Genomic DNA, 23011 nt, shown 5'->3' with positions numbered 1-23011 from the left:
GGCTCCACCAGAGGGGAGGTCTCTGGGCTGTTCCCCAACCTACATGGTGGATCAGCAGACACTGCGGGGGTTTTTCTTCTTTTTTTCCCCATGCTGGCCAGTGATAAGGTTATCTGAGTGAACAGCAGATTTGGGCCACAAAAGTGGCCAAACTGAGGGCTGCCGTGAATCTCTGAGGCAAGCAAATCCACCAATAAGCGCAGGACCCACGAAGGTAGAGGAGGAACTTTGTCACTATATATATATATATATATATATATATACACACACACACAATATATATATATACACACAATATGTATATATTGTAATATTAATGTATTAACGTATTATCTGCACCACATATATATTAGTGTGCATTAAGTACAAATATTATAGCAGTTATAGACTCTAAATTGGCCTACACCTTTAATATAATCTGTTCTCTGATGCTAAGTACCCCCATAACACCTTGCATTAGTTGAAGTAAGATCTGACTTAAGTAGATAGGAAAATTGTCAGGATCAGGACATATGATTATTTTACTATAGCAATAGTTAGCGATGTATTCTCACAGGCCAATACTGCAGTGTCCCAAATGAAGAGGACAAGACGTGATTGTTCTGTACATGTCAAACCAAGAAGGTGACTTCACACACCCCTTGCTACTTGGAATGCATGTATTCAGAACAAAGATAAGGGGTACACCATGGTACCAGAAAAAAAAAAGGTAGAAATCTGATTGGTTAAATCTAGTTTCATATGATGTATACCAGGGGCGGGCAAACTTTTTGGCCTGAGGGCCACATCTATGTGGGAAAATTGCATGCAGGGTCATGAATGTAGGGCTGGAGCGCGGGAGGGGGTGTGGTATGCAGAAAGGGGCTCAGGGCAAGGGGTTCGGGTGCAGGAAGGGTGCGGGGTGCACCACTGGGCTGACAATCTATAGTTAGCCCACCCCGATGTATACAGTACCATTTACTTGTAAAGAGGTATAAAAAGGTGGCTTTAGGAGTATAACTTTGGGAACACACCTTCTATGTAATGTGAATGTTACCATGCTGCATGAGACTGCTTCCCTGAGACTGGTGTCATACAGAACCCTTTTCCTGTGCTATATTATTATTGGTTTATAGCAATACACCTAACTAACACTGGTTATCTGGTCTCAAGTATATTTCATAATGAACCAAAGGGTGATCAAGCAATTGACTGTACAGTTTATCAACAATAGGCATCTACAACCCATTGTGTAAAGATGAGTTAAAAACAAGGAAATTTGAGTGAGAAGAAGAGCATAGGAAAGACTTACTACTTTTACCATTTTCAAAATAGCCCTCTGGAGTCTGCTCTTCTTTTAAAAAAATAAAAAGTAAATGGGTTCTAGAATGCAGTATTAGCATTGTGCTCTTGAAAGGAGTTTAAGAAAAATTGTTTTGGACGTTTGGGGAATGGGAAGTGATTCAGTTATGCTTTGATAATTTCATAGAATCTAATTCTACAACCTTTATATTGAGTAGCACTTACCGTGAATAAGGTTGCAGAAGCAGACTCATAAATATCAGGTAGAAGCAGTATCACTTGCATCAAATATCAGAACATGAATTGAATCTAAGAGAGGACCACACATTATGGCAACACAAGGAAAACTTCCGTACTCATATTGTAATTAACAGATGGGACTGGATACCAAAGACTTTAACAGTTATTAACCAATTTGAAAAACAAGTAGACAAGCACTTAGAGAGGAACTTAGTGAGTAAAAATACTTCACAGAAATGGGAACAGAGATAGGTGTTCTTTGCCATCTCCTTCAAGTAGTAGTGTTATAATTCAGTTTTTGGTAACTGGTTATTAGCATATCAAAATTCAAGGTTACTAATTTTGTGATTGGTTAAATAATTTGTGCAGGATCTTCCCAATAACATGATTCATCAGTTGGCCATTAAGACTCTCCCTCAAGAATGGCTCTGGTGTGAAACCTGGTGTGACGATGAATCCAAGAAAAAGGCTAAAACAATTGATTTGGTAAGTCAATTAAGAGTTGATGAAAATGTCATTTTATTAACCCGAGTTTCTTCAATTTTCACAAGATATGAAATTTAGTTCTGTACTCATATACAAGACCCTGTCAGTTCTGGTGGTTTCACTCGCTGAGTGACATGGAGGCAGCTATAGCTGGGAAGTTCTGAAACACAAACTCCTCTTGTATAAGTGGCTGAAGCCCAGTAATATGCTTCCTTTCCTCTCAGAGCAGCTATAGCTCTTTTCCCAATTTTTGGCTTAATTTGCAGCTTCAGCTTTGGAGGCTGCTGGGTGATAGTGGATAATAGCAAGCTCTTTTCACCACTGTCCCATATAGTTTCCCTCTCCTTCCCACATCCTCAAGCAAACAATAGAACTACAGTGAGATATTTGAAGGGTTGGTAAGTGTGGCTGGTCCCTATGTGCCAGTACTACACGCCCTCTGTGGCAGAGAAAGGCTCAGCCTCCTTTTGAGGAGTATTAGCGGTGAGCCTTTAATCCTCAGTAAGCCTCACCAGTACAGATAGGTTGGGGAGATAAGAAGAGACTTGTTAGGCATAATTTGAGGGAGATATTCCATATTGGGGAAAAAGAGAAGGAAAAAACATTTCTCTGGAATGTTGATTTTAAACAATAGCTTATTGGAAGTTGTGCAAGGATTTGGAATGTTAGATTAAGTTCTAGAGAGATGAATTGGTGGGCAGAATGCAGGTCAAATGATGAAAAGAACTCGATAGATATATGAATTATTTCATAATTTATCATATGAGTATTACTTTAACTTATGGGGGGGCGTACGCGCGCATGCATGTATACAACATACTAAGAAAAGTGTAGAGAAGGGCTTGGAGGAGGAAGAGAAAAATGTTCCTCACCTGTAACTTATTTCTGAAGGCATATGTTTAGCAGTCTTGACCCACCGTGATCTCAGATTATAGAGCCAGCCATAATTGTTCAGAATAATAATGATCATTCTGTGTCTGTTACCAAAGGTTTATTGTGTATGTTTTACAGCTTTTATAGCATTTTTGCTTTTATTAGTGAGCTATTGTGAGGAGCCCTTGGTTGGTGGACTCTTCTACTTCCTGGAAATCAGTTGTAACCACTTCTAGGATTACTTATAGAGTTGGGTGGAACATTTCTGTCAAAACAAAATTTTGCCAAACAATTAGGGGGAGGCAGGTTGGGGGATTGGACCAAAAGAAATCTGATGAAGTTCAACAAGGACAAGTGCAGAGTCCTGCACTTAGGACGGAAGAATCCCATGCACCGCTACAGACTAGGGACCAAATGGCTCGGCAGCAGTTCTGCAGAAAAGGACCTAGGGGTTACAGTGGACGAGAAGCTGGATATGAGTCAACAGTGTGCCCTTGTTGCCAAGAAGGCCAATTGCATTTTGGGATGTATAAGTAGGGGCATTGCCAGCAGATTGAGGGATGTGATCGTTCCCCTCTATTTGACATTGGTGAGGCCTCATCTGGAGTACTGTGTCCAGTTTTGGGCCCCACACTACAAGAAGGATGTGGAAAAATTGGAAAGAGTCCAGCGGAGGGCAACAAAAATGATTAGGGGACTGGAACACATGACTTATGAGGAGAGGCTGAGGGAACTGGGGATGTTTAGTCTACGGAAGAGAAGAATGAGGGGGGATTTGATAGTTGCTTTCAACTACCTGAAAGGGGGTTCCAAAGAGGATGGCTCTAGACTGTTCTCAGTGATAGCAGATGACAGAACAAGGAGTAATGGTCTCAAGTTGCAGTGGAGGAGATTTAGGTTGCATATTAGGAAAAACTTTTTCACTAGGAGGGTGGTGAAACACTGGAATGCGTTACCTAGGGAGGTGGTGGAATCTCTTTCGCTAGAAGTTTTTAAGGTCAGGCTTGACAAAGCCCTGGCTGGGATGATTTAATTGGGGATCGGTCCTGCTTTGAGTAGGGGGTTGGACTAGGTGACCTCCTGAGGTCCCTTCCAACCCTGATATTCTATGATTCTATGAGGCGGAAGTTGTGAATATTTTTTCCATTATTTGACCATCTCTAATTATCAGACATAATATTTCAGAGAATAGAAATGCACAGGAAGTGACCAAATGTTTATTTCCTAACACTATGAAAGTAAAAAAGATGCCACACTACTCTATGCTTAGTTCAAACCTTCCTGGGAATACATGAGTTTTTGTTTGAGAAAGATTATTTATGCCTTACCTTACTCATATTGATTTAATTTATATAAAGCCTGGGGTTTATTTTGCTCATCCTTCTTCCCTTGTACCATCATGTAAGTATCAGTTCAGTATTCTTCAATTTTTTCCAATCCAAAGATCACAAAGTGGCCAGGGAAATACTTTTTTTTTTTAAAAGTCTTGTGTTGCTGTGGCACATATATCTGAAGCACTGGAGTTCTTTTTAAAGCAGTTTGAGTTAATTTACCAGTCTGACTGTATGGTCTTTTTCCCTTTCCTTATGGTTTTTTCCCCTTTATCATCATTTCCATCTACCCTCACTTCCTAAATCCCTTTACCCAGCTAATCAATGACTTTTGCAGACTCCACTAAAGAGAGCCTCATACACCGGGGTGGCCAACCTGAGCCTGCGAAGGAACCAGAATTTACCAATGTACATTGCCAAAGAGCCACAGTAATAGGTCAGCAGCCCCCCGTCAGCTCTCCCAGCACCTCCCACCCACCGGAAGCACCTCCTTCCCTCCCCGCACTTCCTTCCCTCCCCACACCTCCTGATCAGCTGTTTCGTGGCATGCAGGAGGCTCCGGGGGGGGGTGAAGGGGGAGGGGAGGAGTGAGGGCACTGCAGGCTCAGGGGAGGGGGTGGGAAGGGGTGGAGTGGGGGCAGGGCCTGTGGCAGAGCCAGGGTTGAGGAGTGAACACTCCCCGACACATTGGAAAGTTGGCGCCTGTAGCTCCAGCCCCGGAGTCGGTACCTATAAAAGGAGTCGCATATTAACTTCTGAAGAGCTGCATGTGGCTCCGGAGCCACAGGTTGGCCACCCTTGTCATAGACCTAGAAAGAGAGACCGAGATCTCAGTTATCTAAAATCATTGTATCCGTATATTTCTAATACTTGGCAATTCCTGAAGTAGCATGCCAAACTTACAGTACCACTGGGCACTTGACAAAATATTTGATTATCTCTTCACAGAGGATCCCAATACAAATGAAAAGTATTTCAATTAAAAATGGTTTAAATAACTATCAGATTTTGGTTTATAGACTATTTCATACTGTTTTGTTGATGAATCTCAAGGTAGTTTACCATATGTATGTTGCCCTTTAAGTGATTTGTAACACTAACAGAATAGCTAATTAGGCATAAGGTAATTGAGAGAGATGAATGATTATATAGAAGACTGAAGACATTCCTATGGGCTAGTGACAGATGGTCCTGTTTATCAAATATAAAGAATGTTACCCAGATGTTTAGAATGACTAAAAGAGTAGTGACTGAAAAGTATGGTAAATAATAGTTCTATTGTGTTCTGCTGTACTGCAAAATATTAATAGGTGGATTTTTTGCCAAAATAATTTGCATAAGTGTTTATTTAATTTCTTAAGAACTTTCAAAATTTGTTTTGGCATACTTTGTTTCCCAGTGAATTAATAGTCCACATTGATTTCAGAAGGGATACATAGTGAAACACTCATTGGTGTCCTAGTCAGTGTTTAATTTTGTAGCTAGTGTTTAGCAGTGTTCTGTTTAGGGACTTGTTTTTCCATCACTAATGCTGAAGAGAATACTTGTGTTTACTTATAACGGTTGGTGTTTTTTCAAGAGTGATATATTTTATACTTTCAGTGCAATAACCCCAAAACCAAAGAACCCAAACTAAAGGCTGCATTGAGGATAGTCCCAGAATGGGTTCAGTATGACTCTGAAATACGAAAGCTAATAAAGCAACTTGAAAAAGGGAAGAAAAACTTGACTCAGTCTTCTCGGAAAGGTAAGAGAATAAATTTTCACATGCATGTTTATCTGATTTCTCATTAGTAATTTAAGCAAAGATTGGGGCTAGTATACATATATGTATTGTGCCTTGAGTCATTCTCCCTACTCTTGAGGAAGTTGTGTACATTGTATTAATTACATGATGCCTTTGTGCCTAAAAACTACATTGAAAGAATAAAATCCCGGCCTTGTTGAGGTCCGTGGCAAAATTTACTTTGACTTCAGTAGGGACAGGACTTCATCCAAAATATTTAACTTTGTGGTATCCTCATTGGTGTCCTCAAAATTAAAATGTATTTGGGCAGCAATGATAGCTCAGTTTCCTCAGTTTGAAATTTACTTCATAATCACTTGATTGTTCATTTTATTCTCTAGAAACATTTCTTGATACTATCTCTGGTATAAATTCTATAGTATCTCAAAACACGGATTAATGAACAGAGTCAACTATGTAAATGTATTATGAAGTGTGAGAGAGATCAAATTACACATAAAGAAGTTAAAAGAAAATAATTAAGGTTGCAAAGTGAAGCAGTCAAAAGTTAGGAATTTTAATTTGGCCCCATTGTTTATATGCATTATAGTATTTTTTCATTACATGATAATTTTGTATTTTTCAACACTACCCACACCTCATGCAGTGAACAGATTTCTCAGTGCTTGCTTATTAGCAGCTCTTTAATATTTTGTTTTATCCTTATTGTTCAATATGTGGGCCCAGGTCTTATTCTCTGCACCTGATTCAAACCCTGATGTGAAGACAATTATTATTTTCCTCATGGGCTTTTCTGTGGTATCCATTACTGTAATATCTGAGTGCTTCAGAAATATTAATACTTTTTTTCACAACACCTTTGTGAGGTAAGGTGATGCTATTATTCCCATTTTATAGATGGGGAACAGAGACACACAGAGAAATTAAGTTAAAAAATATCCACTAATTTTGGATATCCAATTTGGGAGACCTGGGATACGGTTTTTCAGAGTACTTAGCATTATATAGGACTCTGTATATGCAAGCACAGCTCCCATTGACTTCAGTTGCAGCTGTGAGTAGTCAGCACTCTGCAAGTCAGACCCTAGGGTTTCAAGTTGGGTACCTCGAAAATGAGGAACACACAATTAGTGACAACCTGTGAAAAGTTTGGTTCAAGTGACTTACCTTGCATCACATAGAAACTCTGTAGCAGATGCAGGGATGGAATCCAGTTCCCCTCGGCAGAATTCAGCTGCCTGAACCATACCACCATGTTTTCTCTTCCTGCAATTCCCTACCTTATTCACTACACCAGTGGTTCCCAAACTTGTTCCGCTGCTTGTGCAGGGAAAGCCCCTAGCTGGCCAGGCCGGTTTGTTTACCTGCCGCGTCCTCAGGTTCAGCTGATCGCGGCTCCCAGTGGCCGCAGTTCGCTGCTCCAGGCTAATGGGAGCTGCTGGAAGCTGCGCGGGCTGAGGGACATACTGGCCACCGCTTCCAGCAGCTCTCATTGGCCTGGAGCAGCGAACCGCAGAGCCCCTCCGGCAGCGGTCTGAGCGGGGCCGGCAGTCAGAACCCCAGTTGGCAGGGGGCCGGCAGCCAGTACCCCAGACCAGCAGCGTAGCCCCCGGGACCGGTGGCCGGGACCCGGGGACCGGTGGCCGGGACCCGGGGACCGGCAGCGGGCTGAGTGGGGCCAGTGGACAGAACCCCAGTTGGCAGGGGGGCCGGTGGCCGGTACCCCCAGCCAGCAGTGTAGCCCCCGGGACCAGTGACTGGGACCTGGGCTGTGTGAGTGCCACTGAAAATCAGCTAGCATGCCACCTTTGGCACACATGTCATAGATTGTCTACCCCGGTCTACACTGACCAACTAATGCACAATCCATTACCACACTTTAGAAGCAACACCCCATAGTCCTCATTATTGCTCCATGTAGACAAGCCCTTAGATACAAGTAATCATTTCTGGTGTTTTTGCACTGTTTATGGGATGAACACTTTTTTTCTTGTCTGGATTATTTTGTCAGTGTTTATTAGTTAAAACTGAAAATCAGAAGTCCTAATCATAATGCATATGCTACAAGGGGACAGAGTTAAGGTTACCTATGCAACTTTAATATTGGCTTTTCCAAGCTTTTGAGTGCTTGACTTTACAACCTTAATAATCTTTTCACATCATTTTTATATGTAATTTCTTAGCTTTTTTAAAAGCTAAGCTTAGCATGATTAAAAAAGCAAACAAAAAAACCTCCAGAAATAATTCTTAGTGATTCTGCACATACACATTCCACTGTAGGTGTAGGTGCACCCAATGCACTTGAGTCACAGATTTTTGCCTGCCGTACCAGCAGGCAGCATGTGCACCGTGGTATCCTTGTTCGCCAAGATGACAGTATAAAGGGGCATGATTGCCGCCTCCTTGTCAGTTCCTTCTTATCACCCCTGGTGGGAGTTGGAGCTCCCTGATGCTCTTGAGCTTTGGTTAGCTAGCCTTTATGAGACATTTTTGGTTATACTTGTAGCTTAATTTTATATTATTTTAGTGTAGTAAGTAAGTTAGTGAATTTATCTGGGATTTTACTTTCCCAAATTTCAAACAATGTGTGACATGCAGGCCCATGATCTCTGTTAATAACAGGCACAAAAGTTCCCTAATTTGCTAAGGTGAGGGACATATGAAGAACAAATATCCTATTTGTACCTCCTTCCCAAAAAGAACAAGAAAAAGAAAAGAAAAGAGGGATTTCTGCCTTAAAGTACATCTTCTTCAGAGCCCAACTGTGACCATGAGAGGATAGACTGAGTTCATTCACAAGGAGTGCCCCACCTGACTGCCTCAGCATATAAACCAAAATCTGGTGAGAAAATTTGCCTTCTCAAAGTGCACAAAACTCTCCTCACTCTCAGAGACACTTTTGAAGTCTCATTCTTCCTCTCTGAAGAAGTCTTCTGGTGCCAACTTGAGATCTGGTCATAAGCCCCGATGCTCACTGGCACTGTCCAAGGCAGCACCAGTGGGACCATCAAGACTAAAGTCTTCACCCCTACCAGAGAAAGCTTCGACCCCACTATCATCAACTCCAGTACCACCAGTGTTAGCATCCGAGCACTTACTTCTGCTGTTGGTGCCTTCTCCCAGACTCTCCTTTGTTGCATTGTGCAGTTCTAGTCTCAGTGGCCTCAACTTTACCATTAATGCTGGCACTGGCTGTTAGAGAATGATGAGCAGGTTGACCCAGAGGCGGATTGAGTAGACGGGCTTCTTTATTGCGGCACTTGTTTCTCTCGACCCAATTGTTGAGTAAGCATTGAGTTAATTACATCACACTCTTTTATCTAAGTTAATATGTAAATACCTACATTCGCTACAACCCCCCAAAAACCCTTATTAAGTAATAGAAACTCCCACCCCTATTGATTGATTATAGCATTACGCATATTATACACACATTTTTACCTTGAAAATACATTTCTTTGCAATAATTGTTGCTACAAGTTCCATTAATCAGCAGTTCTCAGCCATGACCCCAAGCTCGTTTATGTAGCTGGGAAAGGAAGGGGGGGGGAGATAACACTTCATTACGCAAAGGTATCCTTTAGACAACTACATTTCTTATGCAGCTGCAACATTTATTCCCAACAAGCTGAAGGGAAGGGCGAGGGATGACACTTATCTATCAAGCAAAGAAACAGTGCCTGCCTGTGACTCTACTCCGTAATACCGTACCAGCACACCAGAGGTTTCCCAGATCTCTACTTAACCCTTACATATCCCAACACTATAAGCCTTGATGCTCACTGGCACCGTTCATGGCAGCACCAGCGGGACCATCAAAATGAATGTCTTCACCCCTACCAGAGAAATCTTCCACCCCACTACCGTCAACTCCAGCACCACCAGTGTTAGAGTCCGAGCACTTACTTCTGCTGTTGGTGCCACAGTCATTCTTTGTGGCAAAAGACCTTCTGTGTCTCCCTCTCCCAAACTCTTCTTTGTTGCATTGTGCAGTTCTAGTCTCAGTGGCCTCAATTTTACCATTACTGCCGGCACTGGCATCTCCACTTACTGCCACAGTTCCAGTAGTTCCATCCACTTTGTCGATGTATACTATTTTGGTTCCATTGACTCATCTGTCTGCATTTGGACTGCCTCATCCATCAGATCCTTTGTCAACTTTTGGTACTCAAGGGATATCACTGGGTGTCCCCAGGGCTGAGACCTCCCCTGATGCCTACAGAGACTGCTCCACAATTTACTGAGGTTAGTTATATTTCCTCCTCTTTGATAGACCCATATCTTCAATAGGTCATTTAGGTTTCCATACAGAAAATGTAGAGATTCCCCAACTTCAGAGCAAAATCATGATTATAGCAATGCCCCAGTATGGTGCCCTCCACTGTGGGCAATACAAAGACTGGACTGTCCTCAGCTTTACTGGCCTTCTTCAAGACCATGTAGGCCCCTGTCGACCAGTGCAGGAGAAAGTCACTTGCTGTACCTGTGGCACCTAGAGAAGATCCTTAGCTAATCCTACAACCTCCCTTTTTATTTGTGCTCACAGAGGAAGAGTACACTAGGAAGAAACTTCTACATATTTCCCTTTCCCTCATATTTCTTCCTCTTCTCCAGAAGGTGAGGCCATCACCCCAGAGTTGACATCACCTCCTCCTGAGGACTTTAAAGTTTTTCAGGACTTCATAAGGCAAATGGAAATACATCTCTGGAAATACAGGAAGAATTTATGCAAGACAATCTGCACAAACTACTGGACAGCTTGCAAACTCCTGCTCCTGGAGGAGTTGCCCTTCCCATTAAATAAGCCTTGTTGGAACCTGAAAAGACCCTTTGGCAGACTCCAGCCTCTATTCCATCCGCTGCTAAATGGATGGACAGAATATACCATGTCCCTCAGCAAGAATCCAAGTATTTCTTTATGCATGCCATCCCAGACTCGTTAGTGCAGCAAACAAGCATTCAAGGCAGTCTCACCCTAAGACTACCCCGAAAGGCAAGGAATATAAGAGACTGGATCTATATGGCAGAAAGTCTTATACCACCATGAGGCTTCATATAAGGGTGTCAACTTAGCAGGCATTCTTGTCCAAATACACCTTTATTAACTGTTGAGCAATTCCACAATGTGTAGGAAAACTGCCTGAGGAATACAGGGATCCGTTTCTGGCGATAGTATCTAAAGTATCTCAGTGCTTACACATTCTTCCAAGCAGCTACCAACGAGTCAGATATCATGTCATATTTGATAGCTATAGCCATTTCAACGAGAGATTCTTCTTGGTTGCAGGCCTCCAGCATCCCAAAAGAACCATAAAATACAATAGAACAGCTACTGTTTAAAGGTGCTAAGCTGTTCTCTGAAAAAACTGATGAAGCAATGCGCACATTGAAAGACCTTCCCATGACCCTTTATTTGCTGGGTTTCTGTACCCCAGTGACAGAGGGGAAGCAGCTTAATTCCCAAGTGAAGTACAGACCCTACTAGCAGCAGAGACCTCAGGATGCCTCAAGAAGAAGAACTGAGCCTCTCAGATAACGCCCATTGGCATCGTCTGCAGCAAGCCGTTCTCACTAGATTTTGGTGGCTTCGAAACAGGCAGGATTAAAGGGCAAGCTGTTATAGTTTAATGTAATTCACATTGGATTTGTGAGTACATCAAGTTTTGCTAAAGTTCAGCAAAGATCGTTCTTCCAGCTAGGATAACAGCCCGCTCCACGAAGGCGCATGCCACTGCATCTGCCTTTTTGAGCAATGTTTCTATAGTGGACATTTGCAAAGCAGCAATGTGGTCATCTGTACAAACCTTCTCCAGACACTGTGATGTTACTCAGGCTTCCTGAGACTACACCAACTTCAGCAAGTCAGTGCTGGAGTCTCTCTTCAGGTAGTCCAAAGTTCCACCACCTGTAAGGAAACTGCTCGTGAGCCATCTACAGCAGAATGTACAGGAGCAGCCCTAGCCCTTTTGTTGGCAAGGGCAGAAAACATTTTCAGCCTCCCTATCCTCTTCCCCACTCCCCCACCCCACCCCCCAAGGGAAAAACAGAATTAAAAAAAGCCTGGTGGGACAGCATCCCCTGAAAGTTGGTGCTCAGGCAACTGCTCCTAAAACTGATCCTGGGAATGTAAATTGCACATTCACTCCAAGGAGAAAAATCAGTTAGATACGTGTAGGGTAACTATTGTTCTTCAAGATAAGCTGTCCATATGTAAATACCACACACCCCTACTGCCACCATTACTACCATCTTCCCTGCAACTTTGGATTTAGCTTACTGGCAGTGCAAAGAAATGGAGAGGGAGGTGGCATTCACACCCCTTTAAACACTCGACTTGGCTCATGAGTATAGCAGGGGCACACTCACCACCTGCTGATATGGCTGCACATACACCTACAGTGGAGTGTCTACATGTACAGTACAACTCAAAGAACAACAAATATTGTACAAGTGAGTAACCATTTTCCAGAGTGTGGCATCATACTGACACCCACATGGTTCATCGGCATGGTTGGATTCTTTAGAATCACTGTGCAGACCTCTGCCACTTGAGCTAAGAGACTAACTGATAGCAGTAGTTGGTTATCACCCTCCATATGGATCATCATTAGAGGGAGATGAGACACACTATGCCAGCGGGTTTCACAGATATTTGCTGACATCAGAGGAATTCTGAGACTCAGAAATCTTGGGTTCCATTCCAGGCTCTAGAGTGTGTTCTCTAGTGGGCACACTTCTTTCACCTTTTTCCCCAAAGTTTGAGCCATTCCTTCAACCATGTTTCCTGTCCACACTGACTTCCAGGCCCCCTTCTCTGACCCTTTATTCAGTCTCATTCTCACCATCCCCTGGTTATTGGTCCTGTCTTTTTGCCCATCCACTGTCAGATCTGCATCTTGGTCACTCAGTTCCCCCTGCTGGCTCCCAGTCTCAGTCTTCTTGCCCAGCCAGTGCCAGTATCCCTTTACCCAGCTCCCAATCACAGCCTCCATTTCCCCTCCCTTGTCCCCAGACCCCAAGTCCCAGTTTCCATCCTCAGGCTCATTATCCCAATCTTCTCCTCCCACCACCCCTTTGTGCATTCCCATCAGGGAGCTTCCTTGTCACTGCCTGGAGGAGCATACAAGAGACTATCTCCCTTCTGTCCATTGCCCAGACCTTAGCCCAGGACAGCCCAAAGCAGTCTGGATCTGCAATTGCAGGGCAATTCCTTGTTAGCCCTTGTCTGAAGCATGCCCAGTGCTGATGGAATCTTTGGGGAGTTTAGCTATGGTCTAGCAAGTCTCTACTGAGCATGTGCAAACTGCAAGGTTTTTAAAAGGTTTATAAACTGACCAAATTTGGGTGGATTTTCACAAAGATGTCAAAAGACATCTCCGACACAAAGGCCACACCCTGCCAAGTCCCTGCTCCAAAATATAAGGGCTCTAAAAAGTTGCCAACATTTTGAACATTGGCAAAACAGTGTATTTCCCCTAGGCTCATTCTTGGAAAACAGATTAATTATTTTGGCTGAAATTTTCCAAAATTGTTCAGCCAAAGACAGAAAACCAGCATGTTAATTTCTCCCCAACTGTTAGTTTGACACAGTTATAGGCAATTGAAAGGGGGTCTTATAATATGAGAAGCATTGGGCTACTAGCCCACCTGGAACAAAAAATGAAATCACAACATAATGGGGCTTTAAATTACAAATGCAGATTTTTTTACTTTATGTAACTTTAACTTCATAGATCATAGGACTTGGCATAATCTCATTGTTGACAGCTCTCATGAGTAGGAGGCTTGCAATATTTGGTGGAGTGTTTTGTTTTTTTTGTTTTTTTGTTAAACTCCAGCTCTGGTAGTCAAGTAGTTATGTGAGAATTTCAACTTTTATTTTAAAAATATTTTAGTCCCCATGGTTGCAGAGAAAAACATGAAAATGTGAACTCTAAGGGATCAAAAACTAGAAGGCAAATAAATGCACTCTGCTGCTAAATAATACGTAACAGTTTCTTTAGTCGTTTCGATTATTTGTGAATGCTTATGGTCAGTTGTTAGCAGGGTCTAAAAAATGCAGTGAATTTTTAAATATGTGAGCTGACTGTTAGGACTCTGGGAATAAATAAAAAGCCTCCTGAAGCTATTGGGGCCTTTTTAATATTTTAGAATGTATTACAGCACTGCTCTTAAATATGAGCAAATATATATCATTTTATTTTTTTGGTTACAGTTTTTAAACATGATGAACTTTAGCATCATTTCCAAAAGGTAGCTGTGGTGGCACAACTGAATCTTCTACGTGAGATGGAATGGAAGATGTACATACTGCAGAGGCACTATTCTGAACATTTCATCAATATGTGAAGTCAAACTTTTTATAACTAATATGTTGCTTAAAGCATTCAAACAGAATGGGAAGAATAGATAATGTAAGATCAGTATATGAAGATTTTATAGTTTTGTTTTTACCAAGGTAGGTGGGCGTTCCTATTTTGTTGATTTTTCCCCCCCTCTCCCCACCAAAGACAGCTGATATATAGGACCTGGTCCTACATCCCTCCCATGCCCAAAACTCCCAGTTTATAAGGAATGCTGGATTGGACCCTTTAAATTTAAATTGTATGGGGATTTTTTTCAGATTGGCTGGTTGTAGTCTATGAATGTTACGCATTGTCAGATGTTTAAAGGGATACTTGAAAATAGTTTGCATTGCATCCTATACATAATCAAAGCTGAGCATATTCAAACTCTGTAGTATGATGTACATGCATCAGTTTTTTCTTGTATAAGATGTACTGTGTTTCACAAGAAAAATTCACAGCACTGCAAGGGGCAGTTGTAAAACAGTTTTTTACTGAAATCTAGAGCTTTGGACCAATCCAAAATATTTAAAATCAATTTCAAAGTTTATAAAACCAAGGATGTCATTTTAAATTTATTGTGCAAGCTTGATGTACTAAGTTATCTGTTTTTAAAAAGTCAACTTACAGCCAGTCACACTTCATTATTTATTTTGTTACATATTAATCCAAAACAAGCTCTGTAACAAAAGATATTTTAAAATTTCAGTAGAGTCTATTCTTTTATATGTTCACTTCCTTTATCATATTTGAAATACAGCACTGTAACTGTGTTCCATAATTATTCTGTCTGAAAACAAGATCAAAATGCATCCAACAGAGAATTAAGCTAGATTTCAGAGACTGGAACAGTGTGCTTGAAACACAGAATCTATCAGCATTTTAAAAAAACTTAAACAGCACTAAAAGAACTGTCTTACATAAGGCCAGATTCTACTGTTGACTATATGTGCACAGCTCCCATTGACTTAATATGTGTAAGAGAACAAATGATACTGTATATTTAAAAAAGGAAACATCTTCCTAGTCAAGAACTTGCTGTTTTTCTTGAGATTTTACTTACGTCCTTTTGCGTTCATGTGCACTAATGTTTCGCAATGATTTCTTTCTTGGAATTTCAAGTTTCAGATCTCTACTATGAAGCTTTTGTTAAATTAAAAGCTAGAGTTCTACATCTTTAAAGCAATTCTTTGTCTCTGTGAGCATTATTCCTTAGCTGGCTGGGAAATTTCTCTTACAAAGCTATAAAAGGTTTATAATTTGCATATAGATTTTTTTTGTTCATTTTATGTGAAAGCCTCTACTCAACATCCCATTTAATTGGATTAAGATTAAATGTTAAGAAAACAGATCATGGTTTTCTTTGAGAGAATGTTTAAACGATATCTGTTTTCTAAAATAAACATAATTTGTTGGAACTGTTTAAAAGATTTAGTGGGACAGATGCCTTTTATTTTATGCAGTGTTGTATATGTTTATAGGTGATATTTTACAACTTTTTTTCTATTTCTATTTATGGAAGCATATTTTCAAGAAAAGGCCCACTAATATGAAACCTTCAGTTTGAAATGCTGTTTTGCTTGTAAAATAAAGGGCTCCAATAAATACAGTCACTACTTCTCAAAGACTTCAATAAAGCAGCATTTCAGTCATCACAGAATATCATTTTATATTTTAGGATAAAAGAAACCAGCTGTATACGTTATACAAAATATTAAAGATGCCACTGAATTGGCCTAATAAAAAATAATTGTACCCTCATTGTGATCCTCCAGCATTTCTCTATTATTTTGTGTTACACAATACATTTAGTATGCCAATTACTAGAACCAAAGGAAAAATTGCAGTGATTCTTCAGGTTGTTGGGTTTTTTTTATTTGAAAACCGTGGAGATGGGGGTAACACAGCAATATATACAGAATAATGGATTGCCTCTAGGGTAAGATATAAGAACTTAAAGAGGAGTCCGGTGGCACCTTAAATATATTTGGGCATAAGCTTTCATGGGTAAAAAACCCACTTCTTCAGATTTTTTACCCATGAAAGCTTATGCCCAAATAAATTTGTTAGTTTTTAAGGTGCCACCGGACTCCTTTGTTGTTTTTGTGGATACAGACTAACACGGCTACCCCTCTGACATTAAAACTTAGAATGAAGAGGGCTCATACCAACCTTAAGATGTGTACTCTACTGAAATAAAACACTGGGTCTCCATTACTTGCCCAATGTGAAAGCGGTAGTATAAAAGAGTGGTTAAGGCTGGGGAGTAGACACAGTAGTGTTGCCTATCAGTGGGCTGCTGAAATGAAGAATTTATATATCTTGGCTGTTATATGTATGTGCATATATTGTTTTGGGGTCTTTTCTACATCTCATATTAGTTTAGAGATAAGATGAGTGAGTTTAACTTTGTTGTTAAAAAGGCAAGTAAAGAAACCAGTGAGTAGCTCAGAATATATTGTTGAAATGTGGATTGTCAGTTCAACTGAAAAATGTTTTTCAGTTCTGTTTTTTTAAATTGAGTATATTTCTCACTTTTAGAGCAAGAAATTCCCTTTTTGCTAACTGCCCACAGATGCTAACATTCACTTGTTTCCTGAATTGTAATTATGATTTTATCCTTTGATTCAGATTTCAGAGCACATGAGCAGTTTGAGTAGAAGCTGTGAACCAACTGGTGCTGACATACCTGGGAACATAGAAATTGCCATATTGCATCAGATCCTTACTCCATCTAGTCCAGTATCCAGTTTCCGATAGAGACTAGCCCAGTAATGTAGTCAAGAGTAAACTCCAGTCAACTGAGTTTATCCACTTCTCATTTGGGGGATATGGAGTGTAGGTTACCCACTTTTTTTTTTTTTTACCACTACATCATTAGGCCAGCCCCAGATGCTTCAGAGGGAGGTGCAAGAAACCCTATAATAGGCATATGTGGGATAATCTGCCTCTGAGGATCTCATTATAATCCTTAATAGTTAGATTGGTTTAAGACCTGCAGTTTTCTCTCTCTTCCAGTACTCTTGTAGCATTAATTGTTATAACTCTGGATAGTCTTGTTATTCATGTAAGTGTCCAATCCGTCTTTGAATCTTGCTAAGGTCTTGACCACAGCTACTTCCTGGGGCAGTGAGTTCTAGAGTCTAATTACACAGTACTTTAAAATATTTCTTTTAAATCAGTTTTGAATTTGCCACATTTCAGTTTCACTGAATGTTCCTTTCTTGTATTATGAGACAGAAGCTTCTCATCTACCTTCTCTATATCATTCACTAAGTTTTATACTGAGAGACTGTCTTACTACAAGGTAAGTTGCTCATTTTACACTCAATTTGTGTGTTAGTATTTGTAAGGTGCTTTGAAGATGACTAATTTATTACTGATTTGAATCCCAGTTCCCTTTGAACAGTGTTCTGTTAGTGTGTGTTGGCAAAATATGTTTTATAGATTGCCCGAGTGGTCTTGATAAGGCATGTAAATAAGTTTGCTTCTTCCGGTTCCAGTGTTTGGCACCAAAAATCATTTGAATGTCCTCCTATATTAAGTGATAATTCCAGCTGTCTACACTCTAACAAACCTATTTAGATTTATAAATGTGTTTTGTTGAGTTGCCAAGAACACACACATTGTATTGGATTGAAAAGGAAATAAAGCCTTTGTAATCCAAAACTGCCCTCTGAAAGGATTCTGAACAAAAAGTAGACAATAAGCTAAAATATCTGCCCCAAAATTGTGGAGTTAATAATACATATGCTGGATTTCACTATCATTTAACTCTTGTTGCTTTCCTTTGGTCAGTTGTCTTTTACATAGTGTAAACTGAATTAACAAAATCAATTTCAAGAGACATAATTAGATTAATATTGCTGTAACTGAGATCAAACCTTGTCTATTACATGTTTGTAGGTCAGAGGGTGATTTTCACCTTTTTCATTCTTAGCAATTTCTGCACATGTCTATTTCAGCTATTTTACATTAAAGGTATTAAAACCTTAAAATAACTTTAGATATTTTTCACCCTTCTTTCAGAGAATGAGTGCAGTAAATTGCTAATAATTTAGTGCTGACTTTTTCAGTTTAATCCATCACCAACAATGGATGTCACACATGTGAAAGCCACTACTAGGCACAAATGGATTAAGAATGAGTGAAGAACAGTTAGCAATTGAACAACATGTTATGACATCTTTTAATCTCTCTGTGGTGAAGCTGTGTATTGGCTCATTGAACACAGCATGTCAACGTAAAAACAGATGAGAATTGATCTTCTCATAGCATACAAATCCAGCAAGATGAAAGGATCCCTCTCATCTAATTTACTGTTAATTCAGTCTTTATAATCTTGCTCTGTTGAAGTTTTATAGGGGAAAGATAATCAGATGCAATATACTCAACTAAGCGACCTCTCATTCAGATGGGTAGAAGTAACCTCCACTAGTTCTTCCATATTGACAGGTACATATGTAAAATGAGCAATTTACAGCTAGTAAACTGTAAGTTCTTCTGCCCCGTGCACAAGATCAGAATATTTTTCAATAGTGGTGTCTGAGGCCCCATATGCACCTGGATGCCCTTCTGCATCCTGTAGCCAAGAACATAAAGGGTGAAGCAGCTGCAACTACCCTATGGTTCCTGCTTATTGCCTATGGCTGTGAGATGGAACCTCTGTATCACCTCCATCTCTTCATACAGATTTTCTCTCTCATTAGTTTAGTGTTATAGTTATTAACATAGTTAGATTTCCAGAGGACACTTCTACAAGAGAGGGCATCAGGAAGTCTTGAGAGGAACATAGTAATCTCTATGGCCTGCAGCACCATACCCATGTAATCATGGCCATTCTGGGCCCCATGAGGATACAACTGGCAAAAGAGATCATGCATTGCTCCTGCCTCTAAACCCAGCTCTCCTTCCTCTCTCAGATCTCAGGAAGGCAATTGGTCCAGTGACTTGGTCATGTGATATATGCTGAACAGGATGATCTGCAAGAGACAGCGGTCCAGCTTAGCTATGGTGATTTCTTCATCTTTATCTGATGAGGCTGTTACTTCACTATCCCAACCCAGGCTGTCAGCTGCTGGATCCTTCCTGGAGCTTCTCCAGTGCATGGCAGATACCCTGAAAATTCTAGCAGAAATAGTACACAAGAAGTCAGGTGAACTGCTAGACATCCTGTGGTCAGTCCCTAGTAGATTGGCAATGTAAATAAATGAAGGCTTGTTGGAACTAGCTAGGGGAGCTGTGGGAAACCCCAACTTCACAGGCACCAACTTTAAAGAAGGCAGATAGTTGCTACCAAATCCCCTCCAACAGGGTTGAATTATTTTAGTCATTCCATGTCTGGATCCTTGCAAAACACCTTAGCGGATCAGCTCTAAAAACAATACTCAAAACAGTTATGAACGGTCTATCAAGGACTCTATCTTTTGCAAAAGTAAATGCTTGAGTACTTGTGTTCTCCATGGGCCAGAACTGCATACCAGGATTCCTGAGGGCATTCAGTCATGATGCAGCCTTGATTATACTGATAGCCCCAGCATCACCCAGAGTATTCTGCTCTGAGTAATGTTGACACAGCCCCAAATCATAATTCTGGTGCTGTCCGTCATGCTCATGCAGAGCAAAGGCTAGATCCTGTACCCAGACCCAACGCTGCTGCACCTCACAGCCTAGATGCTGGCTAGCTAATGGCCATGGACAGAACCTACTCCATGGAAGTCCAAAACATTTTGGCTGGTAGCAGAAAGGATTCTGCTAGGAAGACTTATGCAGGGAAATGGAAGAGGTTCTCTGTGTGGGAGCACAAAAGCACCTACTGCATTAGAAACCTCAGTAGATACTTACTAGCTCTAAAGCATTCAGGATTGTCCATCAGCTCCACAAGAGTACATTTAGCAGATAATTCTGCTCATCCTCCTCCTATCAAAGGTCATAATGGTCTTCTCAGAGCCAACAGCTGCTAGGTTCCTCATTCATGTCTTTCCTCCAGTCAGATTCCACCTATCTGGGCCTCACTGTTGAGTTATCCAGGCTTATGGATTGCCCTTTGAGTCCTTAGCAACCTGTTCTTTATACCACCTGTCTGTGAAGACAGCTTTGTTTCTATCACCTCAGCTCAAACAATAGAAGAGATCCACATCCTCATACAACTGATCTAGCTGCCTACTAGCCCGGGGGCAAGTTAAACTTCACACTTTAGGTGTTGGCAGGACTCTCTGCTGTTAGCTGGGCAGGACAAAATCATTCATGAGTTCTAGTCAATTTTTGGCTTGGAATGAAGGACCAGCCAATATCCATCCAAAACATTATCTAAATGAGTTTCTGACTGCATTAAAACACAATAGCTTGCTTTTGGACCCAGCTGCACTTATTACAGCCATTCCACCACATATAAAGGAGACTCTGCAACTTGTCTATGGGGTATTCCAATTTCAGAGATTTGTAGAGCAGCTACATGGCATTCAGTTCACACTTTCACCCAGCATTACTCCTTGGTAGAGGGCTCCAGAATTAATGTCATGCTTTTGGCAGAGCTGTTGTACAGTCATTGTTCCAGTAGACTCCAAGCACCCACCTTCTGGCCATGAGTTCACTGCTGGAGTCATCAGAAGTGGAATTGGGGACAATCACAGAGAATGGTTGTTACTTACCTTACGTTAACTGTGGTTCTTCTAGATGTGTTGTACTCCAGGACCTGCCCTCCTTTCCCCCTACTATAGAGTACTTGATCCCCTCAATTCTGTTTTACTGAAGAAACAAAGGCAGTTGGTGCTGCTCCATCCTTTATGCCCTCAACTATGTAGAGTAGGTGAGCATCCAGGGCACAGCTATGGCCCCAAATGACACTGCTACTGGAAATTATTCCAGTGTCACATGCACAGGATGCATTTGCAGAAATGAAATAAATGTTGTCAACTTCTCAAAGAACCATGGTTATTGTAGGGTAAGTACAGTCAAGCAGTTTTTTTCAAAAGAGGACAACGGAATATTCTCCTTTTTGAGGTAGTTCATCAATGTTGGGATTCCAGAATGCTCTTATCCTGTTAGAAGGATCTACTATATGTTAGTACCTCTTCTCCACACACAAATATGCACCCTTCATAAAGCTGAAGAGAGATACATTAATTTTTTGTATGTAATTTAGCCAATGATATTCACCACCAGGCTGGAGAGAAATTATTCACAAAGGTTACATATTCAAACCCAAATATAATATCTGGTACAGCTGCTACATCACCCCATATTCTGATCTTTAAAGCTTAGTGAATTTTGTTATTACCTGTTTTCAGATTTTGGTTTAATGAGAAACGTGAACTTTTCATAGCCTTCTGTTGCATTCATGACCAAATCTGAAACTTACCACCTTGAAAATAAATTAATACAGTAATACAAATCAGTCACCATAAATATATTTAATTAATGTGAAAATATAGTGCTACAAAAATAGTTCCTAAATTTCTAGACATGAGAACATAAATTCTTAAAATTTTAGGTTTCTTTTGATTTTATATAAAAAATTCTACAATTTCAGATGTTGAATAAGCAAAGTTAGACTTGAAGGTTTCTCATTCTTAAAGCATAAAATTGCTACTTTGGGCAAACAAATTACCTTCTCCCATCTTTATTATTGGCTAAAAGTTCATGAAAGTATAGATTGACAGCACGTGATTCATTCAAAAAAGTCTTCGTGACTAGCCTAAAATGAGTACTTGTGAGTAGAAGATCCTCTGTAAAAAGACTTATGGTCCATTGGCAAGAAAACAGACATCTAATTTGAAACAAGGACATATTTCTTGCTGCTTACCAATATTGGTTTTAACATTTGTGATTCCTATTTCTTTAGATGTAAAAAAGTAAATGTACATTTCTATTTATATAAATAAAGATGTTACTCTTTAAAAATAATCTTCTAGATAAAACTACTTTGCAGAGCTGAACAAACAGTTCCTTATCACGTTAAGGCAGTTAGTTTTAAACATCACCAACTTGCTTTGCCAGATTGGCTAATTGCCAGTGATGCCTCCTATCAATCACCTCCTTAAATAGAAAACTGTAATCCCTTTCCTCAAAAGGCATCTGATAATGATGAAAAATGCTGCTCACAGTTTCACTTATGACATACTTGAAAGCAGTCTAGTTACAATTGGTATTTTCCTGCTCTTGACAATGTGTGACATGGGCAATTTTGAGCTCTGTCACAAGTTTATAAATTCATTGCAAGGCTGTTTTAATATTGGATTTGCCATAAATCAGTATTACATATTTTAATATTGTCTTAAGCATTAACATGTCAATTTTCCATTTTTAAAAAGGAAGTTGGGAAACTTATTTAAAAATAAAATAGAAAATAAAGTCACTAGCAGTGAGGTTAATATAATGAAACTGTCAATTTTAGGGGTTTACATGGTCAAAATTACTTTTTAATTTTCGAACTGCAGGGCTGAGCAGTTTTTTTAATCAAACACTATTGTGCTGCAAACACCTGTTATAGAGTTGTCAAGGTTCCTTCCCCACTCTGAACTCTAGGGTACAGATGTGAGGACCTGCATGAAAGACCCCCTAAGCTTATTTTTACCAGCTTAGGTTAAAAGCTGCCACCACCAAAGTGTTACACAAAGAACAGGGGAAATGCCCACTTGGAAACGTCTCCCCCCGCAAAATATCCCCCCAAGCCCTACATCCAGTTTCCTGGGGAAGGCTTGATAAAA

At 40.4% G+C, this 23011-nt stretch overlaps 1 protein-coding gene across 1 annotated transcript in view; it reads left to right on the top strand.

Annotated features, from left to right (window-relative positions):
* Positions 1–15957, top strand: part of UGGT2 (UDP-glucose glycoprotein glucosyltransferase 2) — a 297148-nt gene extending 281191 nt beyond the window's left edge. Inside the window, exons 37-39 of the mRNA XM_074962719.1 lie at positions 1891–2007; positions 5814–5958; positions 14174–15957. Coding sequence (XP_074818820.1) covers positions 1891–2007; positions 5814–5958; positions 14174–14196 — 285 coding nt within the window. The 3' untranslated portion in view covers positions 14197–15957. The remainder of the gene's footprint in view (positions 1–1890; positions 2008–5813; positions 5959–14173) is intronic.
* The last annotated feature ends 7054 nt before the right edge of the window (positions 15958–23011 follow it).

This window comes from Natator depressus, chromosome 1 (genome assembly GCF_965152275.1).
Source record: "Natator depressus isolate rNatDep1 chromosome 1, rNatDep2.hap1, whole genome shotgun sequence".
Classification (NCBI taxonomy): domain Eukaryota; kingdom Metazoa; phylum Chordata; order Testudines; family Cheloniidae; genus Natator; species Natator depressus.
The sequence above is the reverse complement of the archived record's forward strand: the minus strand, read 5'-3'. Positions and strand labels throughout refer to the sequence as shown.